Genomic DNA, 20,551 nt, shown 5'->3' on the forward strand with positions numbered 1-20,551 from the left:
CTGTGGGTACTGCTGGCTCAGGCTGGTACTGCTGACTCAGGCTGGTACTGTGCTGTAGGTACTGCTGGCTGGTACTGCTGTGGGTACTGCTGGCTCAGGCTGGTACTGATGGCTGGTAGTGTGCTGTGGGTACTGCTGGCTGGTACTACTGGCTCAGGCGGGTACTGCTGTGGGTACTGCTGGCTCAGGCTGGTACTGCTTGCTGGTATTGCTGTGGGTACTGCTGGCTCAGGCTGGTACTGCTGGCTGGTACTGTGCTGTAGGTACTGCTGGCTGGTACTTTTGTAGGTACTGCTGACTCTGGCTGGTACTGCTGTGGGTACTGCTGGCTCTGGCTAGTACTGCTGGTTCTGCTGTTGGTACTGCTGGTTCTGGCTGGTACTGCTGTGTGTACTGCTGGTTCTGGCTGGTACTGCTGTGAGTACTGCTAGCTCTGGCTGGTACTGCTGGTTCTGGCTGGTACTGCTGGCTCTGGCTGGAAGAGGTGATGTTTCCTGTATTGGTCACAGGCGGAGTGCATTTGATATCACTCCACCTGTGACTCACTCAGACTGTCATAACGGAGCAGGAACTATACAGGAAGCATCGGCTCCATTCTGACAGATCAGCTGAGAGACACAGACTCCGCTGCATGGGGGGCCGGACCAGATGACTTCGGGGGCCGCATACGGCCCCCAAACTGTAGGTTCCCCACCCCTGGTTTAAAGGCTTTATTATTAATAAAATAAATGCACTCACATAAGGAAATGTAATCACATAAGGAAATGTAATCGCTCCCCCAGGAAGACGTCACCTGTGATGAAACACGTAGGGACCGGTGTGTTGACATCACCACGTGGACCCGGAAGGACGGGCATTAGTGTTCAGCGCTGTACAGCCGGCCCGCTATTTGTTACGAGCGATTACATTTCCTTATGTGAGTGCATTTCTTTTATTAATAATAAAGCCTTTAAACGTACTACACTATGGATCTTCCTATGTTTTACATGCTCTTTGGATAACATCAGCCTGGTATTGGTATACCATTACTCCGGGAGAGGGATAACCTTTGATGGTTTTGGTCACTACCCACTATCCAATATCCATAGGAGTGTTGTCTGGCGTAATATATTCTACATCTGGCAAGCCTTCAGATTTGGTGATTCTTCATATGTACCGTGGAAGAAATCTTACCTGTGCTGTGGTGGAGGACTTTTCATCTTCTGTTTGCGTTGCACTGAATTTGGGACTTTTCTTTATATGATCCTTTTTGATTACTGATATTTTAAATAGCACATCAATTGTTATTTGATACATATTTTATATTTTTTATTATTATCATATTTTTTGTGTCATTCACATATTGTTTATCACATAATTACTCACTTCATTATCTGCTAGCGCAGCTTCACGTTATTTATATTAAAGAAACACTTTGAATGCCCAATCAGCTCAAAATCCTTCATCCGGTCATGTTTCAACACCACAGTCAATAAAAACATGTTAAGTATTTCCATTGTTAAACAGCCAGTGTCCTAAAAATCAAAACACACTGAGCTGTTTTAAGTGACTGTGGTGTCAGAAACATAACAGGCACATTAATTTTGCTTTAACACATCTTGAGAAAATGCAAATATTTAATAACTTAAAAAAGTAAAGTCATTTCGAGTCATATGTCTCAAGTCAAAGTCAAGTCTCAAGTCAAGTCAAAGTCAAGTCGAGTCTTTTATTAATTTTAGTCAAGCAAGTCTCAAGTCCTCAAACTGGTGACTTAAGTCTGACTTAAGTCAAGTCATGTGACTTAAGTCCCCCATCTCTGGATGTTAGCATCAGTTTAATACAGCCCAACTTCAGCCAAACCTTTTTATTCCAGTCTGGACAGAGCAGGGAAGGATTGAAGGCGTTGTCTGAATTTTTTTTTGCCACCTGTGTCCCTGTCGGGGAGATGCCTTCATTTCCATATATTTTCCAATGGGCATCACAGACAAGGATAAAAACTACATTTTAGTGGAGTGGGGAAGAGTTACAACCTTCAGCTTATTTAAAGGGGTAAAACATGAGAAGATGTACGGATTATGTTTTTTTTTTTCTTCATTCTTTTATCTAAGCATACGCTTTAAAGTGCAACTTCAGTCAATGCTCATAAATGTTGGAAAAAATACAAGCAGCATCTAAAAACAGCAGTGATGTGACTTATCTACTTTCTTTTCTTAATGTTCCATTCTGCAGTGTGAAAAACAGTTTATTACTCCTCTGATCATGTATGTCATGGTGGCCATTTTAACTGAGGGCAGCTGAAACCAGCACCAGGGGTGTAACTACAGGGATTGCAATTGCAACTGGGCCCCATGCTCCGGGGTGCCTTTGCGGCTCCCCAGTACACCTGGATTGGGGGGGGCAGTATGTAGAGAAATCACTTTCTGCCTTTTTCCTCCTGTAGCTGCAGGAGGAAAATGGAGGAGATTGGTTCCTCTGTATGCTGCCCCCGCCACTCCTCCTATCCAGTTCACTTGTGTTCTGCTGTTTCTGAGCCCCTGTGTGCTCCCCCGGTCCCCCCCTACTGTGCTGACCCCCACTCCGTGCTCCCTTTCCTGCCGGCTGCTGCAGGGGATGTGTCTCAATAGAGAAACAGGAAGGGGTCGGTAAATATGTATTTTACCAGTTCCTTCCTTTTCTGAATGGACAGAGTCATAGTCGGTTACAATGTAAAAAAAAAATTAAATAAAATGATAAAAAAATAATACAATTAAAATACCAAAAAATCAAAACTACTGACACTGGGTGAACTTCCAAGATCGCAAAGGTCACACTTGCAACCGGCCCCTTGCATTCTACCACCATGGGTAGGCCCGAAGATGGCAGGAAGGGGGCCCACTGCAGAACTTGTGAAAGGCTCCGGCTGCGGGGACCATAATAAAGGGCCCCGCAACGAGAGTAAAGGGCCCCAGGATCAGTGGGAAGAGCCCCAGGCTTGAAGGGAAGGGCCCCGGCCAGGGGTTCGGGGACCCTTTATGGTTTTGTGCACCGGGGCCCTAAGGGTTCTAGTTACGCCTCTGGCCAGCACCTTCAGTTTCTGGGAAATTCCTGTGGCTTCTCCGCCCTCCACAATACGGGTTCATGCATGCGCAGTAAATGGCAAATCCGAGAATGCGCAGTACAGCAGCACATAGCAAGTCTGCTCATGCACAGTATAAATTGGAGTCCGACCTCCGGCCATCCCCGTCCATGGCTGCCTGTCCTCCGCCCTCTTCCAGCACTTCTCCGCCCTCTTTTAGTTTTTCTCCACCCTCTTCCAGCTCCCCTTTACTTCCAAAAAAAAAAGCCTAAAGACACCTGGGATTTCTGACAAAAATATCCCAGGAGTCAACAGGAGCAGATGTTTGACGACATTCGCCAGAGCAGGAAGTGGACACGAACTATGGAAAAAAAAAAAAAAAAAAAAGGTATTTTGCAGCTAGAAAATTAGTTTTTGTCATCCACTCATATTTAAAGAGGGGGAAACAATGCTGTTAGAAGTAAGTTTAAAAAGTGACTAAAGAACTGCTTTAAGTAGAAAAAAGGTGTGGAGTGCTAGATCTCCCAAAGTAGTAGATGTTCTCAGTCAGGTCTTAAAGTGGAGTTCCACCAAAAAGTGAAAGTTCTGCTTTAAGGCCCCTTTCACACAGGCGGAGCGTTCAGATCCGCCTGTCCGTTTTTTTGGCGGATCTGAACGGTCCCCCCATGCATTCCTATGGGGCATCGGATGTCAGCGGAGACATGTACGCTGACATCCGACCCGATCCGATCCGTCAAATCTGGACGGATGGAAACCCTATTTTCCATCCGTCCAGCGGATCGGATCGGATGGGATCGGGTGAGAACGGACTGACGGTCCGTTGACATCCGATTTCCCCCATAGAGATGCATGGGGAACTGTCAGCTGTGTCTCCGCACAGCTGTGCGGAGACATGGCTGTCCTCCTGCTGCTCAGCGGGGGATCGGCAGCTCGATCCCCCGCTGAGAAAAACGGACTCCGTCCAACGGACGGAGTGTGTGAAAGGAGCCTAAGGCCTCCTCCCCGACTCCTGTTTGTGAAACTGAGCTTTTAGGGAGGAGGGGGGGGGGGGGAGCAGGTACCCAATTTTGACAGGTGACCGCTCCCACTTCCGTTCCGGTCGCCTGTTCATCTGTTATGATCTGCACAAGTTTTTGGATTAAAGATTTTCACGATCTGCAGGATGCTTGCTATTTGGATCAAGTCATTTCTATAGATCACACTTTCAGTGCTAAGATTTCTGAAGCAGTACAATCAGGCTAATTACCCTTCAAGGTCCCCCTTATTTCATTAGTCCAGTACATACTTTGTTTAAAAGTAGCAAGTCTTAATGAAGGGGGACCCTTTGAACCCCTGAAACATGTTGGATATTTTTTTTTAGCACAAAGGAGTCTAAAGAAAACTGAATCTGAACACTATAGGCTCTGCTTTTGGTGCTTTTTGCACATCTAGATCATTAAATGTTTCAACTTTATTACAGTTGCGTTGTTTGCTGAATAACATCAGTATCCTTATAATTACTTTTTCATGTTGCCCAAGGTTTCTCTTTATATAAATGCTAATGAGATTTCAAATTTCTTCTTCCAGGAACCAAGAAATGCAAAGTACCAGTACAAGAAGAAAGCACGGATTCTGAATCTAGTCTTGCCAAGAACAATCCTGTGTGAAGAACTGTCTTGACCTCCATGCAGTCTTAAAAGCTGCTTTTATTCACTGGTATCCAGTGACATACATTGACCCTCCTGGAGCCTGGAGAGAGCTGCCCGTGAGCCTCCTGCTTATTTAAAGAACATTTTCATTTCCTTACCATTTTATGACAAAACATTTCCGTTTAATCATCCTGGAGGAACACAAACTGTAATACACGAGTGACAATCCTACAGGTCAAATGTCCTTGCTTTCCAAGGGCAGCTGTGGGGGAAATGTCATTGGAAGTAGTTGTACCCCTAGATCTACCTGGTTTTCCTATACTCATACTTTACATTAAAATTTCTTTTTTTATTGCTACGTAAACTAATGTGAAATGTAAATATCTAAAACACAGGTTTCCCAGCACTCAGCCTTGTTAGCCAGCAACAGAAACCTATACAAAGTCTGCTTCAAATAGTTCAGTATACATAGCGGTCTTGGCTTGCTACATTTGCATATTGGTGGGAAAGTCACCGCCTATATCAAGATGCCTGCCCTTTGTATTAACCGCAGTCTATTGTTTACCATCAGAACCAGCACCAATGGGTAGTGGAGTAGTTGGAGATAGTTGGAGAGTAGCAGTTGGAGATATACAGTGGGGAAAACAATTATTTGATTCCATGCAGATTTTGTAAGTTTGCCAACTGACAAAGAAATGAAGGGTCTATCATTTTTATCATAGATGTATTTTAAATGATAGAGACAGAATATCAACCAAAAATCCAGAAATCTTAAGGATTTAGAGAAGATCTGTAAAGAAGAGTGGACCAAAATCCCTCCTGAGATGTGTGCAAACCTGGTAACCAACTACAAGAAACGTCTTACCTCTGTGCCTGCCAATTAGGGTTTCTCCAAATACTAAGTCATGTTTTGCTTGGGGATCAAATACTTATTTTACTCACTGAACTGTAACTCAGTTTATAACATTTGTAATGCATCATGTGTTTTTTCTGGATTTTTGGTTGATATTCTGTCTCTATCATTTAAAATACACCTATGATAAAAATTATAGACCCTTAATTTCTTTGTAAGTGGGCAAACTTATAAAATCTGCCGGGGATCAAATAAATATTTTCCCCATTGTATTAGCAGTTTATTTCCACTTATGGCCGGAATACACGATAAGAATATCGGACGAAAATTTCCGTTCAGCGAGCGATCGGCCGATATTCTACTCGTTAATGTCCAGCCATCAATGAGCGATATCGATATTGTGAACGAAAAATACAGTTTGAAAAACCCGAAAAATTCTGTCGTCTCGTTTGCGAAAGAACGATATTCTATACGTTGGTGTTGAGGTCGTTCAGTTTAACCTCATCACGTTGGCAACGTTTTCGACCGACGAACACTGTTTCGATGGTCGGCGGGCACCGGTCGGGCGATATTCGGGCCATGTACTTTGGCAACGTTTTCGACCGACAAATACTTTTTTAAAAGTCGGTGGTCGAATGATCGGGCGATATTCTAATCGTGTACTCACACCATTAGTGTTTTAAAGGGGGGAGCTTCAGTTTGGTCTGAACCCAGGAGATAGCTATCAGTGCCGAGCCAATCTGCTGTAGGTAGGGGACTTCCCAAAGGCATTTGTTTGCTAGGGGACAGGGGAGGGGGGTGATGCTCGTGATATCATTGACCTGATAGGACCACATGGCTACATTAGACAATGACCTTTAGCTATTATGGCCATGTGGTCCTATTAGGTTAATATTGCCACAAGCATCTCCACCCCTTTCTGTACATGCAGCTGTGAGGTTGGGAACCCCCTGCATGCAGCTGAGTGACCTGCCATTGACTGCTACATCATGGGTTTAGAACCAAACTCAAGATCATGCCTAGTTCTTGATAGTAAGTATACCTTTTGTGTCATTTGTTTGGGCTGTGAACACTGAATAATTTATTTTGCACCTAAAAATTAATTCAGGGACCTGGATCATGCCAGAATTTTGCTCATAGTGAGCTCCCCATTTACTGGCTGATCCTTGGCATATTTTGGGCTGGTTTTTTGAATAATGGGCCACGTTGCATCAATTTGTTAAATATAATGTGCATTTTGTGAAGGTTTTTATTTTTTGTGTGGATACTCAGTTTGTGTGTTTATATTTAGGACATACTGTATATGTATTAATAAAGTGCACACTTGTTCATATAAATTTTGATATAATTTGTGTATATTTGGTTATGTGGACAACTTGTATGGGATTGTTTTGTTGTTTGAGCTACCGATTGTAATGTATAGGAGCACAAACTTTGAAAACAATATGGGCCCTTTCACACTTGCGGACCATTCAGATCCGCCTGTCAGTTTTTCAGGCGGATCTGAATGGATGCCCCATGCATCTCTGTGGGGCAGCGGATGTCAGCGGAGACATGTTTGCTGACATCCGATCCTGCACGTCAAATCTGGACAGATGAAAACTCTATTTTTCATTAGTCTGGCAGATCAGATCGGATGGGTTCGGATGAGAATGGACAGGTGGTCCGTTCTCATCTGATTCCCCCATAGAGAAGAGCGGGGACCTGACAGCTCTGTCTCAGCACATAGCGCGGAGACAGAGCTGCCATCCGCCTGCTCATCGTGGGATCGGCAGATCGATCCCCTGCTGAGAAAAACGAGGTCCGCCGATGGAGCAGTAAGTGTGAAAGGGGCCTTAGGGTACCCTACGACTCCCACTGATCACAATATAACTCATCGGGGAGCAGTGGTATGCAAAGGATACTGGAAAATTCCTGAGCAACAGGGACACTTTTCAGTTGTTTAATATTTCTCTATAACATAAAGTATACATAAAGTAAAATCATTTTTGGATAAGGTGGGGAAGAGATAAATCCCTCTCATGTTTTTATCCATGTCTGTGTTTGTCCTGGTCACAATGGTGAAGAAACATGATGGAAATTCCGAAATGTTACAGTTGTCACTGGAACAGGAATATAGAGATATTTTTCCAATGCATACTTTTTTTTCAGTGCCAACTAAAATGTGAATTCCCTCTTGCATTTGGGAGATGTCCTTTCACTTTCTGTTGTGTCTTTAGGTAAGTGAAGGGTAATCTTTTCAATAGGAAAAAAAAATATGACAGGGGTTCTAACCATTCCCTAACCATAAAATAAGAAAATAAAATTTTGGGTTTAGAAATACATAAAATTGTAAATATCTGAAATCGAAACTCTCTGTATTAACTAATTATTGCATTCACTCTCCAGCGGTTACCATGCCCATAGTAAGGCTGGCCATACACTATACAATTTTCTTATTCAATTTACTTTAGATTTACCTTAAACTATTTAGTGCAAGGGCCTGCCTGACTGCATACAAATTGAAAGTGTTTAGGTTTGACCCTATATTACATGGTTTTGGTAAGTAAAGTTGAACAAGAAAATTGTATAGTGTATGGCCAGCCTTACACAAGCACAGGGTATCAAAAGATCCATCCACTGGCCACTGCAAAGCTGTTCTACAGAATGACCATTGCTCAATTAATGATTGCATCAGCTTTGTGTACATGTTTATACCCTTTTCAGAAACTCCCAATGCCTCCCTTTATTGAGCTAGGGGCACCTTTTCTGGCTGGCCGAGAAAACCTATTTTGAACTACCGGTACCTTATCTTCCCTCTGGGATTGGTTGGCCTTGAACTGTCTTCACTCCAAATTTAAGCATGTAGACATAAAACTGCTTTTGAGAGTACTATGGACCCATATTGACCTTGTTTTTATGCCAGGGAATTCAGGGTTTCCTTATGTTTAAACCCTCTTCCCTGAACTGCACTGGATGAAACAGAGGAGGCCACGTGACCGAATGGGAGTGGCCTGAAAATAGTTAAGTATATACATCTTTATTACACACTTTAGTTAGCATAGGTGCTAAGAAGGGAGAGGGGACAATTTTAAGACTAGTTAGGTGTAAGCTAGAATTCAAATTTCAGTTCTGCTTTAAGTAGCAAAGTGATCAAAATTACGATCCATCGCCCCCTAACATAGAAGCTTGTCAAACCAATTGACGTGTGGAGGAATCCAAAAGGTGCAATCTCTTCATGCACATGGGCTCAGACTGTGCTCGAAGAGGGGGTTACGATACAGCCTTTTTTCTCCATTGCCAATATGATCACAGTTTGGGAATATCATTTTCTTCTCTGTCCACAGTATATGTGCTTTATGTAGCTGGGCTTCCCACTTCTCTCCCCCAAGCCCCTTTCTCACTTGTGCAACTTGTCCTGTGATTTGGGACTGCAAAGTCGCATGACAAGTCATACTCCATGATTTTCAATGAGTACCGTTCATATCTGTACGACTTCAAGTCGCAACGACTTCAAAGTAGTCCCTTCACTACTTTGGGACGATTTTAATATGTTCTGAGGTCCAAAGACATAGGCATTGCTTAAAGTCCAGTCAAAATTGCGGCACAATCGTGTCAAAATCGCTCGACTTTTAGGTTGCACAAGTGTGAAAGGGGCCCCAGACTACTGCCTGAACTATGCAGCTTTTCTTTTTTTCCCCTTCACTGTCAGCTCCCTCTGCATTCATGTATCAACTACTCCTATTTACCCATTTAATAACTGATCTGGCAGCAGTAAACTCCATTTTTTATCTTGCATCTACAGGTAAGCCTATAATAGGTTCAGTGAATATCTTATAAAGGTAGCAGCCGGTGATAGCACCAGCGCATGTGCACTGCACTCTCAATGGATGACATACCATCCATTGAGAGAGCTGTGCTGTGATCATGACAGCATGTGTGTGAGTAAAGCCTCGTACACACGCACCGATTGTTGGCCGACCGATCGGCCGTCTTTTGTCCAGTGTTGTTGTGTTGGTTGAAATGTGCTCTAGTTTACACACGAATTTTGTTGGCCAGCAACAACCAACTGCAGAAGTGATGTCATGTTCTGGTCTACTTTTCGTGTGTTTTTTCTTCTCTGAGCATGCCCAGTCTTGATCATCACATTTTTGGCAGCCGAATTCTGTACTGACTGAGGAACAATCGGCCGTTCTGCTGACGGCCAACAAAAAATTTATAGCCCGCACACCAGATTTTGTTCGGCTGAAAAGTCGCAGTCGGTTGTCGGAAGCATCATACTAACAAGCCGACAATCGGCCGATCGGACGTTGGCCGAAAATTTACGGCCAACAATCGCTGCGTGTGTACGGGGCTTTACATTATCGCAGTTTGGCCAAACAACTGGAGCCCAAGAAACCAGAGAGAAGACCAGATGAAGATGGAATCCCTCTTTGTAGTGACAGCACACTGCTGGGGAGATCTGTTTTTTTAAGTTAGAAAAATAGAATTAAGGGCTCATTCCCACAGGTACTCTGGCTGTATGAAGGAAGGGGGTTTGGCTGGAGCCACCGGTCATTCTATGGGGATGCAGCGCCTGTATGAACACAGCCGCAGGCCCTAATTGGACAGGTGTGCAGGTGAGCCGTCCCCAAATGCACTGTCTGTGTTCAGGCGTACACCTGCATCCCCACGCCTGTCAATTTAGGACCTGCTGGATATAGAGAAAACTATCAGCGCAACTTATGTATAAAAAATAAATAAAGTGAAATAAATAAGAAAACTCCGGCAGCTCTCACTCACTGTGTTTTCACTCCACAACCCAAATCAATAATCAAAAAATAGTGCGGCGCCAGATATAACACTACACTCTCCTCCGAGATTAAATAGCAAAAAAGTCATATGAATAAATAAAATACTCCAAAGTGAACAAAGGTCAAAAATTCATGAGACAAATTCATACATTCATGTGGAAAAGGTATTCAATAGAAAGTGTTTAGATATTGCAAATAAAGTGCATTTGTGCAAAAAGTCCCAGTGATAAATATATCCACAGGAACCACAAAATTCCCTGCAGTTTCAAACCCCTCCGTGGCGAGCAATCAGGTGCTTCTATAACCACCACCAGTAAGCAATCAAGCCTCTCACCTTCCTATCTGACCCAAGAGCCACCTTTAACTGTCCCAGTAGTGTGTATGGCCCCCATGTGTTTGTATGCATGCCTGACAACCTCGGGGCATGCTCCTAATGAGACGACGGATGGTGTCCTGGGGTATTTCCTCCCAGATCTGGACCAGGGCATCACTGAGCTCCTGAACAGACTGAGGTACAACCTGGTGGCATTGGATGGACCGAAACATAATGTCCCAGAGGTGTTCTATTGGATTTAGGTCAGGGGAACGTGCAGGGCCGGTGCTTCCACTAGGCAAACTAGGCAGCCGCCTAGGGCGCATTGCCATCTAGGGGCGCAGCCACGAGTCGGCACTCTCCTTTATTAATGATCCCTGTGAGCTGAGGGGAGGGGCAGCAGTGGGGGAGGAAGAAGGGACAGAGGAAGATGCTAGGTGTCTGGGGCAGTGGCGGAACTACCAAGCCTTGGCTTTCCACCAATATTGGGGGAGCCCCAAGACGCAGGAAGGGAGCCCACCGGAGTGCTGCCTGCATGATGATCCTCTTCGGCTGGAGCTGTGGTGAGCACTGTGGTCCAGGAGAGGAGTGTCCTAGGAAAAGGAATCACAGTGAAGGAGGACAGAGCGCGGGCCACTCTCTTCATACCGCTCAGTGAGCATCCCCAGAACAGGGGATCGGGGTCCCTGGGTGTGACATGGAGGATCCCTGGTGTGAAAGGGAATCAGGGTCACCAGGTGTGTCATGGGGAATCGGAGTCACCAGGTGTGTCATGGGGGATAGGGGTCACCGGGTGTAACAGGGATTCAGGGTCACCAGGTGTGCCATGAGGAATTGGGGTTCCTGGGTGTGCCATAGGGGATTGAGGTCCCCAGGTGTGACATGGAGGAACATCAGGGTCCCCAGGTATGACATGGAGGAACATCAGGGTCCCCAGGTGTGACATGGAGGAACATCAGGGTCTCTCCGGGGTATGACATGGAGGAACATCAGGGACCCCTGGTGTGACATATAGGAACATTGGGGTCACTGGGTATGACAGCATGACATGGAGGAACACAGGGTTCCCTGGTTGTGACAAGGAGGAACATCGGGGTCAGTGGGTACGACAGCAAGACATGAAGGAATATTGGGGTCCCAGAATGTGACATGGAAAAACATCAGGGTCCCTTGGTGTGACATAGAATGACATCAGGGTCCCCAGGTGTGACATGGAGGAATATGGGGGTCACTGGGTACAACAGCATAACATTGAGGAACCATCAGATCAGGGTCACTGGGTATGACATAGAGAAGTTTTTAACCCCTACCCTTTTGTTTTTTTTTGGGGGGGGGGGGCGCAAGTAGCTGGTCTTGCCTAGGGCGTAAAATAGTCTAGCACCGGCCCTGGGAACGTGGGGGCCAATTCCTTCATCGTCCTGGAACTGGCTGCATACTTATGACACGTGAGGCCGGGCATTGTTGTGCACCAGGAGGGACCAAGGACCCCCTGCACCAGTGTAGGGTCTGACAATGGGTCCAAGGATTTCATCCTGATATCTAATGGCAGTCACGGTGCCATTGTCTAGCCTGTAGAGATTTGTGCGTCTCTCAATAGATATGCCACCCCAGACCATCACTGACCCACCACCAAACCGGTCATGCTGAACGATGTTACAGTTCTCCATGACTTCTGCAGACGCTTTCACATCTGTCACATGTGCTCAGGGTGATAGAATGAGATCGGGCTCAGGTGTTTACAAGTAGGGGAGGCACAGACTCATAAAGGTTTATACCTTAATGCCTTTTTTGCCTTTAGAACCACTTTATTTTGGATTGTGGCTTATTTGAGGGAAGTGGCGATGCTGTCCTATGCAAAAAAAAAAAAAACATTTCTGCCAGGCTTTTTATCCAAAAAAAACAAGTGGGCTTTTATTTCAGGAGGGTGGTATATTTAGGTTTTCATTTCTTTTGGGGGTTTATTGGTATTTATCTTAGGTCAATAGGGTTTTCTTTATACTTTATGAGAGGGGGAGGGGGAGGGGGAGAGAGAGTGGGGTTGGGGGAGAATATCTCACCTGAAGCAGCGGTTTGTCTGTGCTCGGTCTTGTTGCCTCACTCAGGCAGTTTCCCCTCCGCAGCGGCCAGACAGTGAGGCTGAAGGGAGGAGCGGAGGTGGGTGGAGCCGGAGACTCTGTAATAGGCAAGGAGGAGGACGCTTTGTCCCTACTCGGACGTCACTGGTTGCTAGATGCCATTCGGCAGGCGTTCCTAGCAACCGGTTTACCGCATACTGTAGCTGCTGCTGCGGAGCGACCGATCGGGAGAAATTGCCACCCTGCGTGGGGCCCCCAGACAACTCCCCAGCATGCACATGTGGAAAGACGGCCCTGCCGGGCCCCCCCTGACCTCGGGCCCCGGGCAGTGCCCGAGTGGTCAGTGCGCCCCTGAGTGTAACTATGTAGACCAGCAATCTATCATGTTTGAGCAAGAATGTAGAGAAAAGCTGACAAATATACTCCAATGCCTGTTTTTTGATGCCTTTTTTTTTTTTTCTAAATATTATATAGCAGTATAGCAGGTGGTGAAAAATATTGTTGTTTTTTTTTTTTTTTCAGAACTGTCCCTCTTTTTTTGTTTATAGCGCAAAAAAATTAAAATCGCACAGGTGATCAAATACCACCAAAAGAGAGCTTGATTTTATTTCGGTACAGAGTCACATGACCGTGCAATTTTCTGTTAAAGTAACGCAGTGTCAAATCGCAAGAAATGGCCTTTTCGTTAGGAGGGCAAAACCGGTCCAGAACTGGTTAAGCCACTCCCACTGTTAGGAGCTACTTGACCATGACCATCAATTGCTTCTATGTACTCCATGTACTGCAGTACTTATTCTTTGGATCCACCCCAGGGTTCCTCAGGTCCTTCATAACCCTCTATTTTAGGCTAAGTGCCGGTTCACACTTCTGCAATGCGTGAACCCTGCGAATCCCGCAGGGTTCCCACATCGCATTGAACTCGCATGGCAGTTCACACTGCCATATGTGAATCACTGGGGGTGTCAATACAAAGTTAACGATAACCACCATGCGATCCGATTCTGCTGCAGACCAAAAAAAGGGTCCTGTGCATGTTCAGTACGATTCAGATGCGAATTCAGCCATACAATCTGTTTGGCTGAATTCTCATCGCATAGACATCGCATGTGATTTCAGGAGCAGTGCCATCGCAGAAGTGTGAACCGGCACTCAAGGTCTATTTTCAGTGTATACAAAACTAGATGTATTTGAAGTATTTTTCTAAATGATTGTGTTCAGGTTTATATGTCTCCCTGAGACTCCAGCTTGTGGCACAGCAATCAAAGCATATTTTAGGCCCCTTTCACACTTGTGCGACTTTATCTGCGACTTGAGACTGCAAAGTCGCATGACAAGTCATACCCCATGGTTTCCAATGAGTACCATCCATATCTGTGTGACTTAAAATTAGTCCCTGCACTACTTTGGTCTGACATTGATGCAACTTGAGGTCCATAGACCTCAAGATTACACAGGCATTGCTTCAAGTTGCATCGAAGTTGCATGACCTTCAGGTTGTACAAGTGTGAAAGGGGGATTATAGGTACACAGAAGCCCAAGTTTTCTTTACCCACGGCCCTTAGCCCCTATTATGCGTGGCCACACCCACCTTTTGTGGGCTCACAATCTCCCAGAAATGTCACCACATTCTCAAGTTCAAAAGTTGGAAGGTATGCTATACAGAACTCGGTACAACTTCATTTTATGACTTACTGCACCTTTTGAGCCCTGGTTCACACTGATGCGATGCAGGAAATGCACAAGATTTACTGTGTTTTTCTGCATCGCACTGCATAGAAATCGCACAGTGTCCATGTGATCTGTTGCGGGTACCAATGTTAGATTAGTAACACCCCAAAAAAGATTGCAAAACGCAGTGCGATTGCCATAATTGCATCTCATGGGTGTAAACACCCATGCAGTGCGATTCAGGTGCGGAAAAAAAAGGGTCCTGCACCCTTTTTGGTGTTGATGCAATGCGATTTGAGCCATACAAACTGAATAGTGCGATTCCTGTGCGACTCACATACAGTGCGATTTCTGTGCAAATCACATGTGGTGTTTAGCACGCACCAGTGTAAACCCAGGCTCCTACAAAAACTTAGGTGTGTTTAATTAGGGTAATTCAATAAAGCAACACTGAAACTGGGCAATAAGGGGTTAATGTTTAGGCTATGTGGCTGGTCAGCTGACCTTAGGGTTCTAGTTCAGCATGACCTTTTTATTTTTATTTTTTTTACTTTATTTTACATTTGATTTCCTATTCTTCGCACCTGTACGGGAATAGTGACACACCTGGGCACTGATTTCAAAAGAAAAATTTGGTTTTAAACCTTTTTGATTGTTTGTGAGCTTTGTCAGTTTGGGGCTGATACAAATAAAGTTGGATAAGGAAAAAAATGGCTGATTACCCATAAATACCCTCACCTGTGCACATGTCTGTCCTTTTGATGAGCACATGGCTGGGTAAGTAGAGTCTGAAAGACAGGCCCGGAGCAAAAAAAAAAAAAAAAAATAGGCGTAGGGCCTCATGAGGGGGTGAACAGGGGACACGGCAATGAAGGGGTTAATGGTGGGGCTGTGGCCGGTGGTCAAGGGTGGCCATTGGCTAGCAAAAGGTGGGGTGGGGCAATGGCCTGGTATCACTGGGGGGGGGGCTTGGAATCTGCAGCAGTGCCTCGTGGGATCGTTGGAAGGAAGAAGAATCCCCTTGCTGCTGCACTGCTGTTCCTTGCTGTTCTTTTATGGAGGACTTGGATGTACTGTTGGGCAGGCTCAGGGAGGCGGCCGCCTCGCAGGGGCCTGACTGGTTGCGGGCTCAGGTCTCCTCTCTGCTCGAAGGGGAGCCTGCTGCGGTGGGGGACGGGCGTTCCCGCGCTCGGCGGTCACGGCCGCCGGAGCGTTTCAGCCCTCCTGTGTCCCCCCGAGCTGTGCGCCATCTTGGGAGCCCACACGTGGACCCTCCAGGCTCGCCGGTCCAGCGTTCTCCTGCTGGGGCCGGCGGGGCCTCTGGGAGGAATCCCCTGCAGCGGCGGAGCTCGGCCGGGCGGGGTCCCGCTCGCTCATCCTTGCAGACCCCGCCTGCTCGTCGGATGACTTCCGGATCTTCGGCCGTCCCGGCCGGTGTGGATCGTGCGGCCGGGACGGCTCAGCGAGGGAGGCGGCTTCCAGCGGGCGCCGGCCTATCGGAGGGAGCGGCCGGAGGCTCCGGTCGGCGCACGCCCGGTGCGTTGGAGCGGTCGGAGGGAGCGGCGGTGGATGGCTGTGCGGGGCCTAGCCGGAAGAGGCCCAGACGAGGAGACGGTGGAGCGGCGGCCGGTCGGCCGCAGGGGGGGGAGGGCAGTCGGCCTGACCCCGTGATGCCTTCCAGGAGCGGTCCGGAGGAAGAGCCTGCGGTGCTGGAGGAGCGTTCTGAGGGGGAGCTGTCGGGCTCTGAAGACGATGCGGTCCTTGATCCTTTGCCAGCGGGGGATGCCGGATCGGCGGCGGCGGGGCCTGGCCCCGCTCGGCTTGGTGAGTCTTTCCATGTCACTTCCTCTGTTTTGTCAGTGTTGCAGGCTCTGTCTGGGGGGTTGGGGGCGGGGCCTAGCCGGGGGGGGTTCGGGGGAGCGATGGGGGTGCCTTGTGAGTCGGGGGCTCCTGCTGCCCCTCCTCTGGCGGGACATGGGCTCGGGGGGGCTGGGGGGGTGCCTCGGGAGTCGGGGGCTCCGGCTGCCGCGCCCGTGGGGGAACGAGGCCCCGCTGCTTCTGGAGTGGGGGCTGGACTGGGGGATCTGCTGGCGGGGCTGCGCTCTTTGGTGCAACGCTTCGATGGCTCGGGTGGCGGTGCGCCTACTGCGGCGTGGGGCCAGGTGCCGCCCCCCGGCCTGGCGGCGGACAGTGTGGCAGCGGCTGGGACTGGGTCGGTGGCTGCCGCTCCTGGGACGGCTGTTCCGGTGGCAGTGGTGGCGCCGCCAGCGCAGACGGCGGGGGACAAGGCCGCGGACCCCAAGCCTACAGGTAAGGATGTGGATTCTGTTCGGCTCGCGGATGCGGCCAAGTGTGAGGTTTACGTGTGCTTTGAGGGCCCCTTGGGGGCGCACCTTAAGCCCGAGGTCAGGGAGAAGATTTGGAAGGATGAATATGTCGAAATATTCACTTTGCTTCCTTTGGAGAAGTTCAATTTGGATCGGGTGAAGCCGGAGGAGACCAAGAAGGAGGACGAGGAGCGTCGGCGCTATAGGTTGATTCCGCGCACTTTTGGTAACTGGCTGCAGGCCTTCGCCATTTTTGCGAGCGTGGTGGGGGAGAAACGGCCGGAGCATTGCTCCGCCTTGTTTTGTTACTTGGATGCGATTGGGGAGGCGTACAGGGTGTATGGTGGGGTTGCTTGGCTTCGGTATGACGAGCAATTCCGCCAACGTAAGGCGGTTCGCCCTGCGTTGCGCTGGGATCATAAGGACATTAGCCTGTGGATGCGCCTCATGACGTCGGCGAGGGCCTCTCCATCCCTTTTTCCTGGGACGGCCGGTGGTCAGAACTCCCCTGGACAGCCGGCCACAAAACGTAGGGGTTTCTGCTGGCAGTTTAACGAAGGGGCGTGCAAGTTCGGGTCCGCGTGCCGTTTCAAGCATGAGTGCTCCGGCTGCGGTGGCGCACACCCCCTCTCCCGTTGTTTTAAACAAGGTAAGTCGCGTTCAGGAGACGCTCAGCAGAAGAGGGAAGACGCCGGTGATGGTGGAAAGGATGCGTCCTTTTCTAAGTAGGTATCCGGATTGGGCGGCTGCTCGTTTGCTGGAATCTGGGTTTTCGGTGGGGTTTGTCATTCCGTGTGTTATGACCGCTGTTCCCCCGGTGGCGGACAACTTGCGGTCGACGCGTCTGAATCCGGGGGTGGTGTCGGACAAGTTGGCAAAGGAGGTGGCATTAGGCCGCATGGCAGGGCCTTTCGCCCTGCCGCCTTTGGTCGACCTGGTGGTATCCCCTTTGGGATTGGTGCCCAAGAAGGAATCGGGTAAGTTTCGGCTGATTCATCACTTGTCCTTTCCCAAAGGGGGGTCGGTCAATGACGGCATTGACCCTGAGGCCTGTGCGGTGTCCTATACTTCCTTTGATGCGGCCATATTTTGGGTGCGTCAGTACGGGCGGGGTGCGCTGCTGGCGAAGACGGACATTGAGGCGGCCTTTCGGTTGCTTCCCGTCCATCCGCAGAGTTTTCGGCTGTTGGGCTGCCAGTGGCTGGGCTCTTTCTATGTGGATCTGTGTTTGCCCATGGGGTGTTCCATCTCGTGCGCATTCTTTGAGCAGTTCAGCTCCTTCGTGGAATGGGTCGTGCGGGAAGTGGCCGGGGTGAATTCGGTCATCCACTACTTGGATGATTTCCTGTGTGTGGGCCCTCCTTCGTCCACTCTGTGCGGCACGCTGTTGGCCACTGTTCAGCATGTCGCGGAACGCTTTGGCATTCCGTTGGCGGCGGACAAGACTGAGGGCCCGAAGACTGCGATTGGGTTTTTAGGGATCATTATTGACTCGGTGGCCATGGAATGTCGCTTGCCGGAGGACAAGCTGCTGGACATTCAGGCGGAAATCTGCTGGCTGGTCGGGAGGAGGAAAGTGCAGCTTCGGCGGTTACAGTCTCTGTTGGGCAAGCTCGCTTTCGCGTGTCGTATCCTGCCCATGGGTAGGGTTTTCAGCCGGCGTTTGTCGGCTGCTACGGCCGGTGTCCGGTCGCCGCATCATTTTGTTACGCTGACGGCGGATCACGTGGAGGATTTGCGGGTCTGGCATGTGTTTCTGTCGTCCTTTAACGGTCGGTCGCTCTGGCAAGGGGGCCCGGTCAGCAGCCGCGATCTGGAGTTGTACACGGATGCGGCTCGACGGGTTTTGGCGCCTTCCTCGGAGGTCGGTGGTGTGCGGAGCGTTGGCCAGCGGCATGGCATGCGGCGGGATTCTTGCGGAATTTGGTTCTGTTAGAACTTTTTCCTGTGGTGGTTGCGGTGGAACTGTGGGGGGCGGAGTTCAGGGACAAGAAGGTGCGACTGCACTGTGACAACATGGGTGTGGTGCACGTTATCAATCGGCTCTCCGGTTCGTCTCCACCGGTGATTGGATTGTTACGTCATTTGGTTTTACGTTGTTTACAGTTGAATATTTTCTTGTATGCTGTTCACTTGCCCGGTGTGGACAACTCGGTGGCTGATGCTTTGTCTCGGTTTCAGCTGGACCGATTCCGGGAGCTGGCGCCGGAGGCGGAGCGGCGGGGGGAGCCTTGTCCGCCGGGACTGTGGCGCATTGCGTTGGGATCGCCTCGAGTCTGCTCAAAAGGTCGCTGAGTGATGCTACGTGGACGGCCTATTCGAAGGTATGGCGGGAATGGGCGGACCTTCTGGAGCGGGTTGGAGCAGGTGCGGTGAGTATGGTCTATCCGTCACTGGTACTGTATTTCTTGTGTCTGAATTTTGAAAACAGGGTGTCGCCCTCGGCCATCGGCCGCAAGCTGGCGGGCTTAGCTTTTATGTTCAAGGTGGGGGGTCTCCCCGACTTTACGAAGGATTTCGTGATTCGACAGGCCTTGAAAGGTTATAGGAGGGGTTCGTGTCGGCCGGATGGCCGTCGCCCGATCTCGTTTGGCATGCTGGGTGAGTTGGTGCGGCAGGTGGGCTGCGCGTGCTCGTCCACGTATGAGGCTTTGCTGTTCAACACGGCTTTTGTTTTGGCCTTTTTTGGGGCGTTCCGTATAGGCGAGCTGGTAAGTTGCAACCGGAGGGTTCCTGGGGGCCTTTTGGCAGGTGAGGTGAGTTGCTATTTTTCTGAGGAAGTCCAAGACCGACCAGTTGGGCAAGGGTAAGTATATTCGCCTGTATCGGGTGGAGGGGTCTGCCCTTTGCCCCGTGTCGGTGGTGAGGGAGTTTCTGGGGGCGCGCCCCCCGTTTGGGGGTTCCTTCCTGGTGCATTTGGACGGGACGTCCTTGTCCAGGTTTCAGTTCCGGGCGGTGCTCCGGGGGTGTTTGTCTACTTTGGGTTACAGTCCTGGCGAATACTCGTCGCACTCCTTCCGCATCGGGGCGGCTACTGAGGCCGCCAGGTGGGGAGTGGATGACTCTGTTCTGAAACGTATTGGTAGGTGGGAGTCTAACCATTTTAGGCTGTACGTTCGTCCTCATTTGTTGTGAGTGTTGACCTTATGTTGTCTGCTGTTGCTTTGTTTGTCATGTTTCTTGCTGTTTTCCTTACAGAGGGACCTGCCTGCCTTATATGGATCCTGGGGCATTCTTATGTGTTCTGGGGGGCTAGGCGGGTGGAGGTTCATCCAAACGGGCGTCAATTGGGTTTTTCCAGGGGGGAAGCCATTGTTCGTTGGATTGGTGTTCCGGGATTGATCTGGTGCAAGGTCCTGCCGGAAGTGCACCGTTTTGCTCGGCTGGACAGGGCACCGGGCGTCTTGGTGCTGCACGCTGGGGGCAACGATTTGGGTGTCCGTTCCATGCGCCACCTGATCCGCGATATCAAGTTTGATTTTCTGCGGCTGCGCACCTCTTTTCCTGATATGATCGTTGTTTGGTCGGAAATCGTTGGCCGGACCTCGTGGCGTTTTGCGAGGTCGGCTGCGAGTCTGAATAAGGCCCGTATTAAGGTGAACAAGGCTGTTGGCCGTTTTGTTTGCCGTAATGGGGGTTTGGTGGTTAGACACCAGGAGCTGGAGGTTGACACGTGGCGTTACCTGCGGAGCGATGGGGTGCACACCTGAATGCTGTGGGCACCGACTTGTGGGCCCTCGGCATCCAAGACGGTGTTCAACGGGCTCTGCGAGTGTGGCGGCGCTCACAGGTGTAAGGTGTCACACCTGTGTGCTGTGGCGGTTGGGGGTCTTTGGAGGCGTTAATAGATTTTGGTCAGTGCATAGGGTGACCCATCCAAG

At 49.2% G+C, this 20,551-nt stretch overlaps 1 protein-coding gene across 1 annotated transcript in view; it reads left to right on the top strand.

Annotated features, from left to right (window-relative positions):
- Positions 1-5,464, top strand: part of TNFRSF4 (TNF receptor superfamily member 4) — a 50,591-nt gene extending 45,127 nt beyond the window's left edge. Inside the window, exon 7 of the mRNA XM_082274582.1 lies at positions 4,601-5,464. Coding sequence (XP_082130708.1) covers positions 4,601-4,680 — 80 coding nt within the window. The 3' untranslated portion in view covers positions 4,681-5,464. The remainder of the gene's footprint in view (positions 1-4,600) is intronic.
- The last annotated feature ends 15,087 nt before the right edge of the window (positions 5,465-20,551 follow it).

The sequence above is a fragment of the Pelophylax lessonae genome, assembly GCF_965119305.1.
Source record: "Pelophylax lessonae genome assembly, chromosome: 12".
In the NCBI taxonomy this organism is placed as follows: Eukaryota; Metazoa; Chordata; class Amphibia; order Anura; family Ranidae; genus Pelophylax; species Pelophylax lessonae.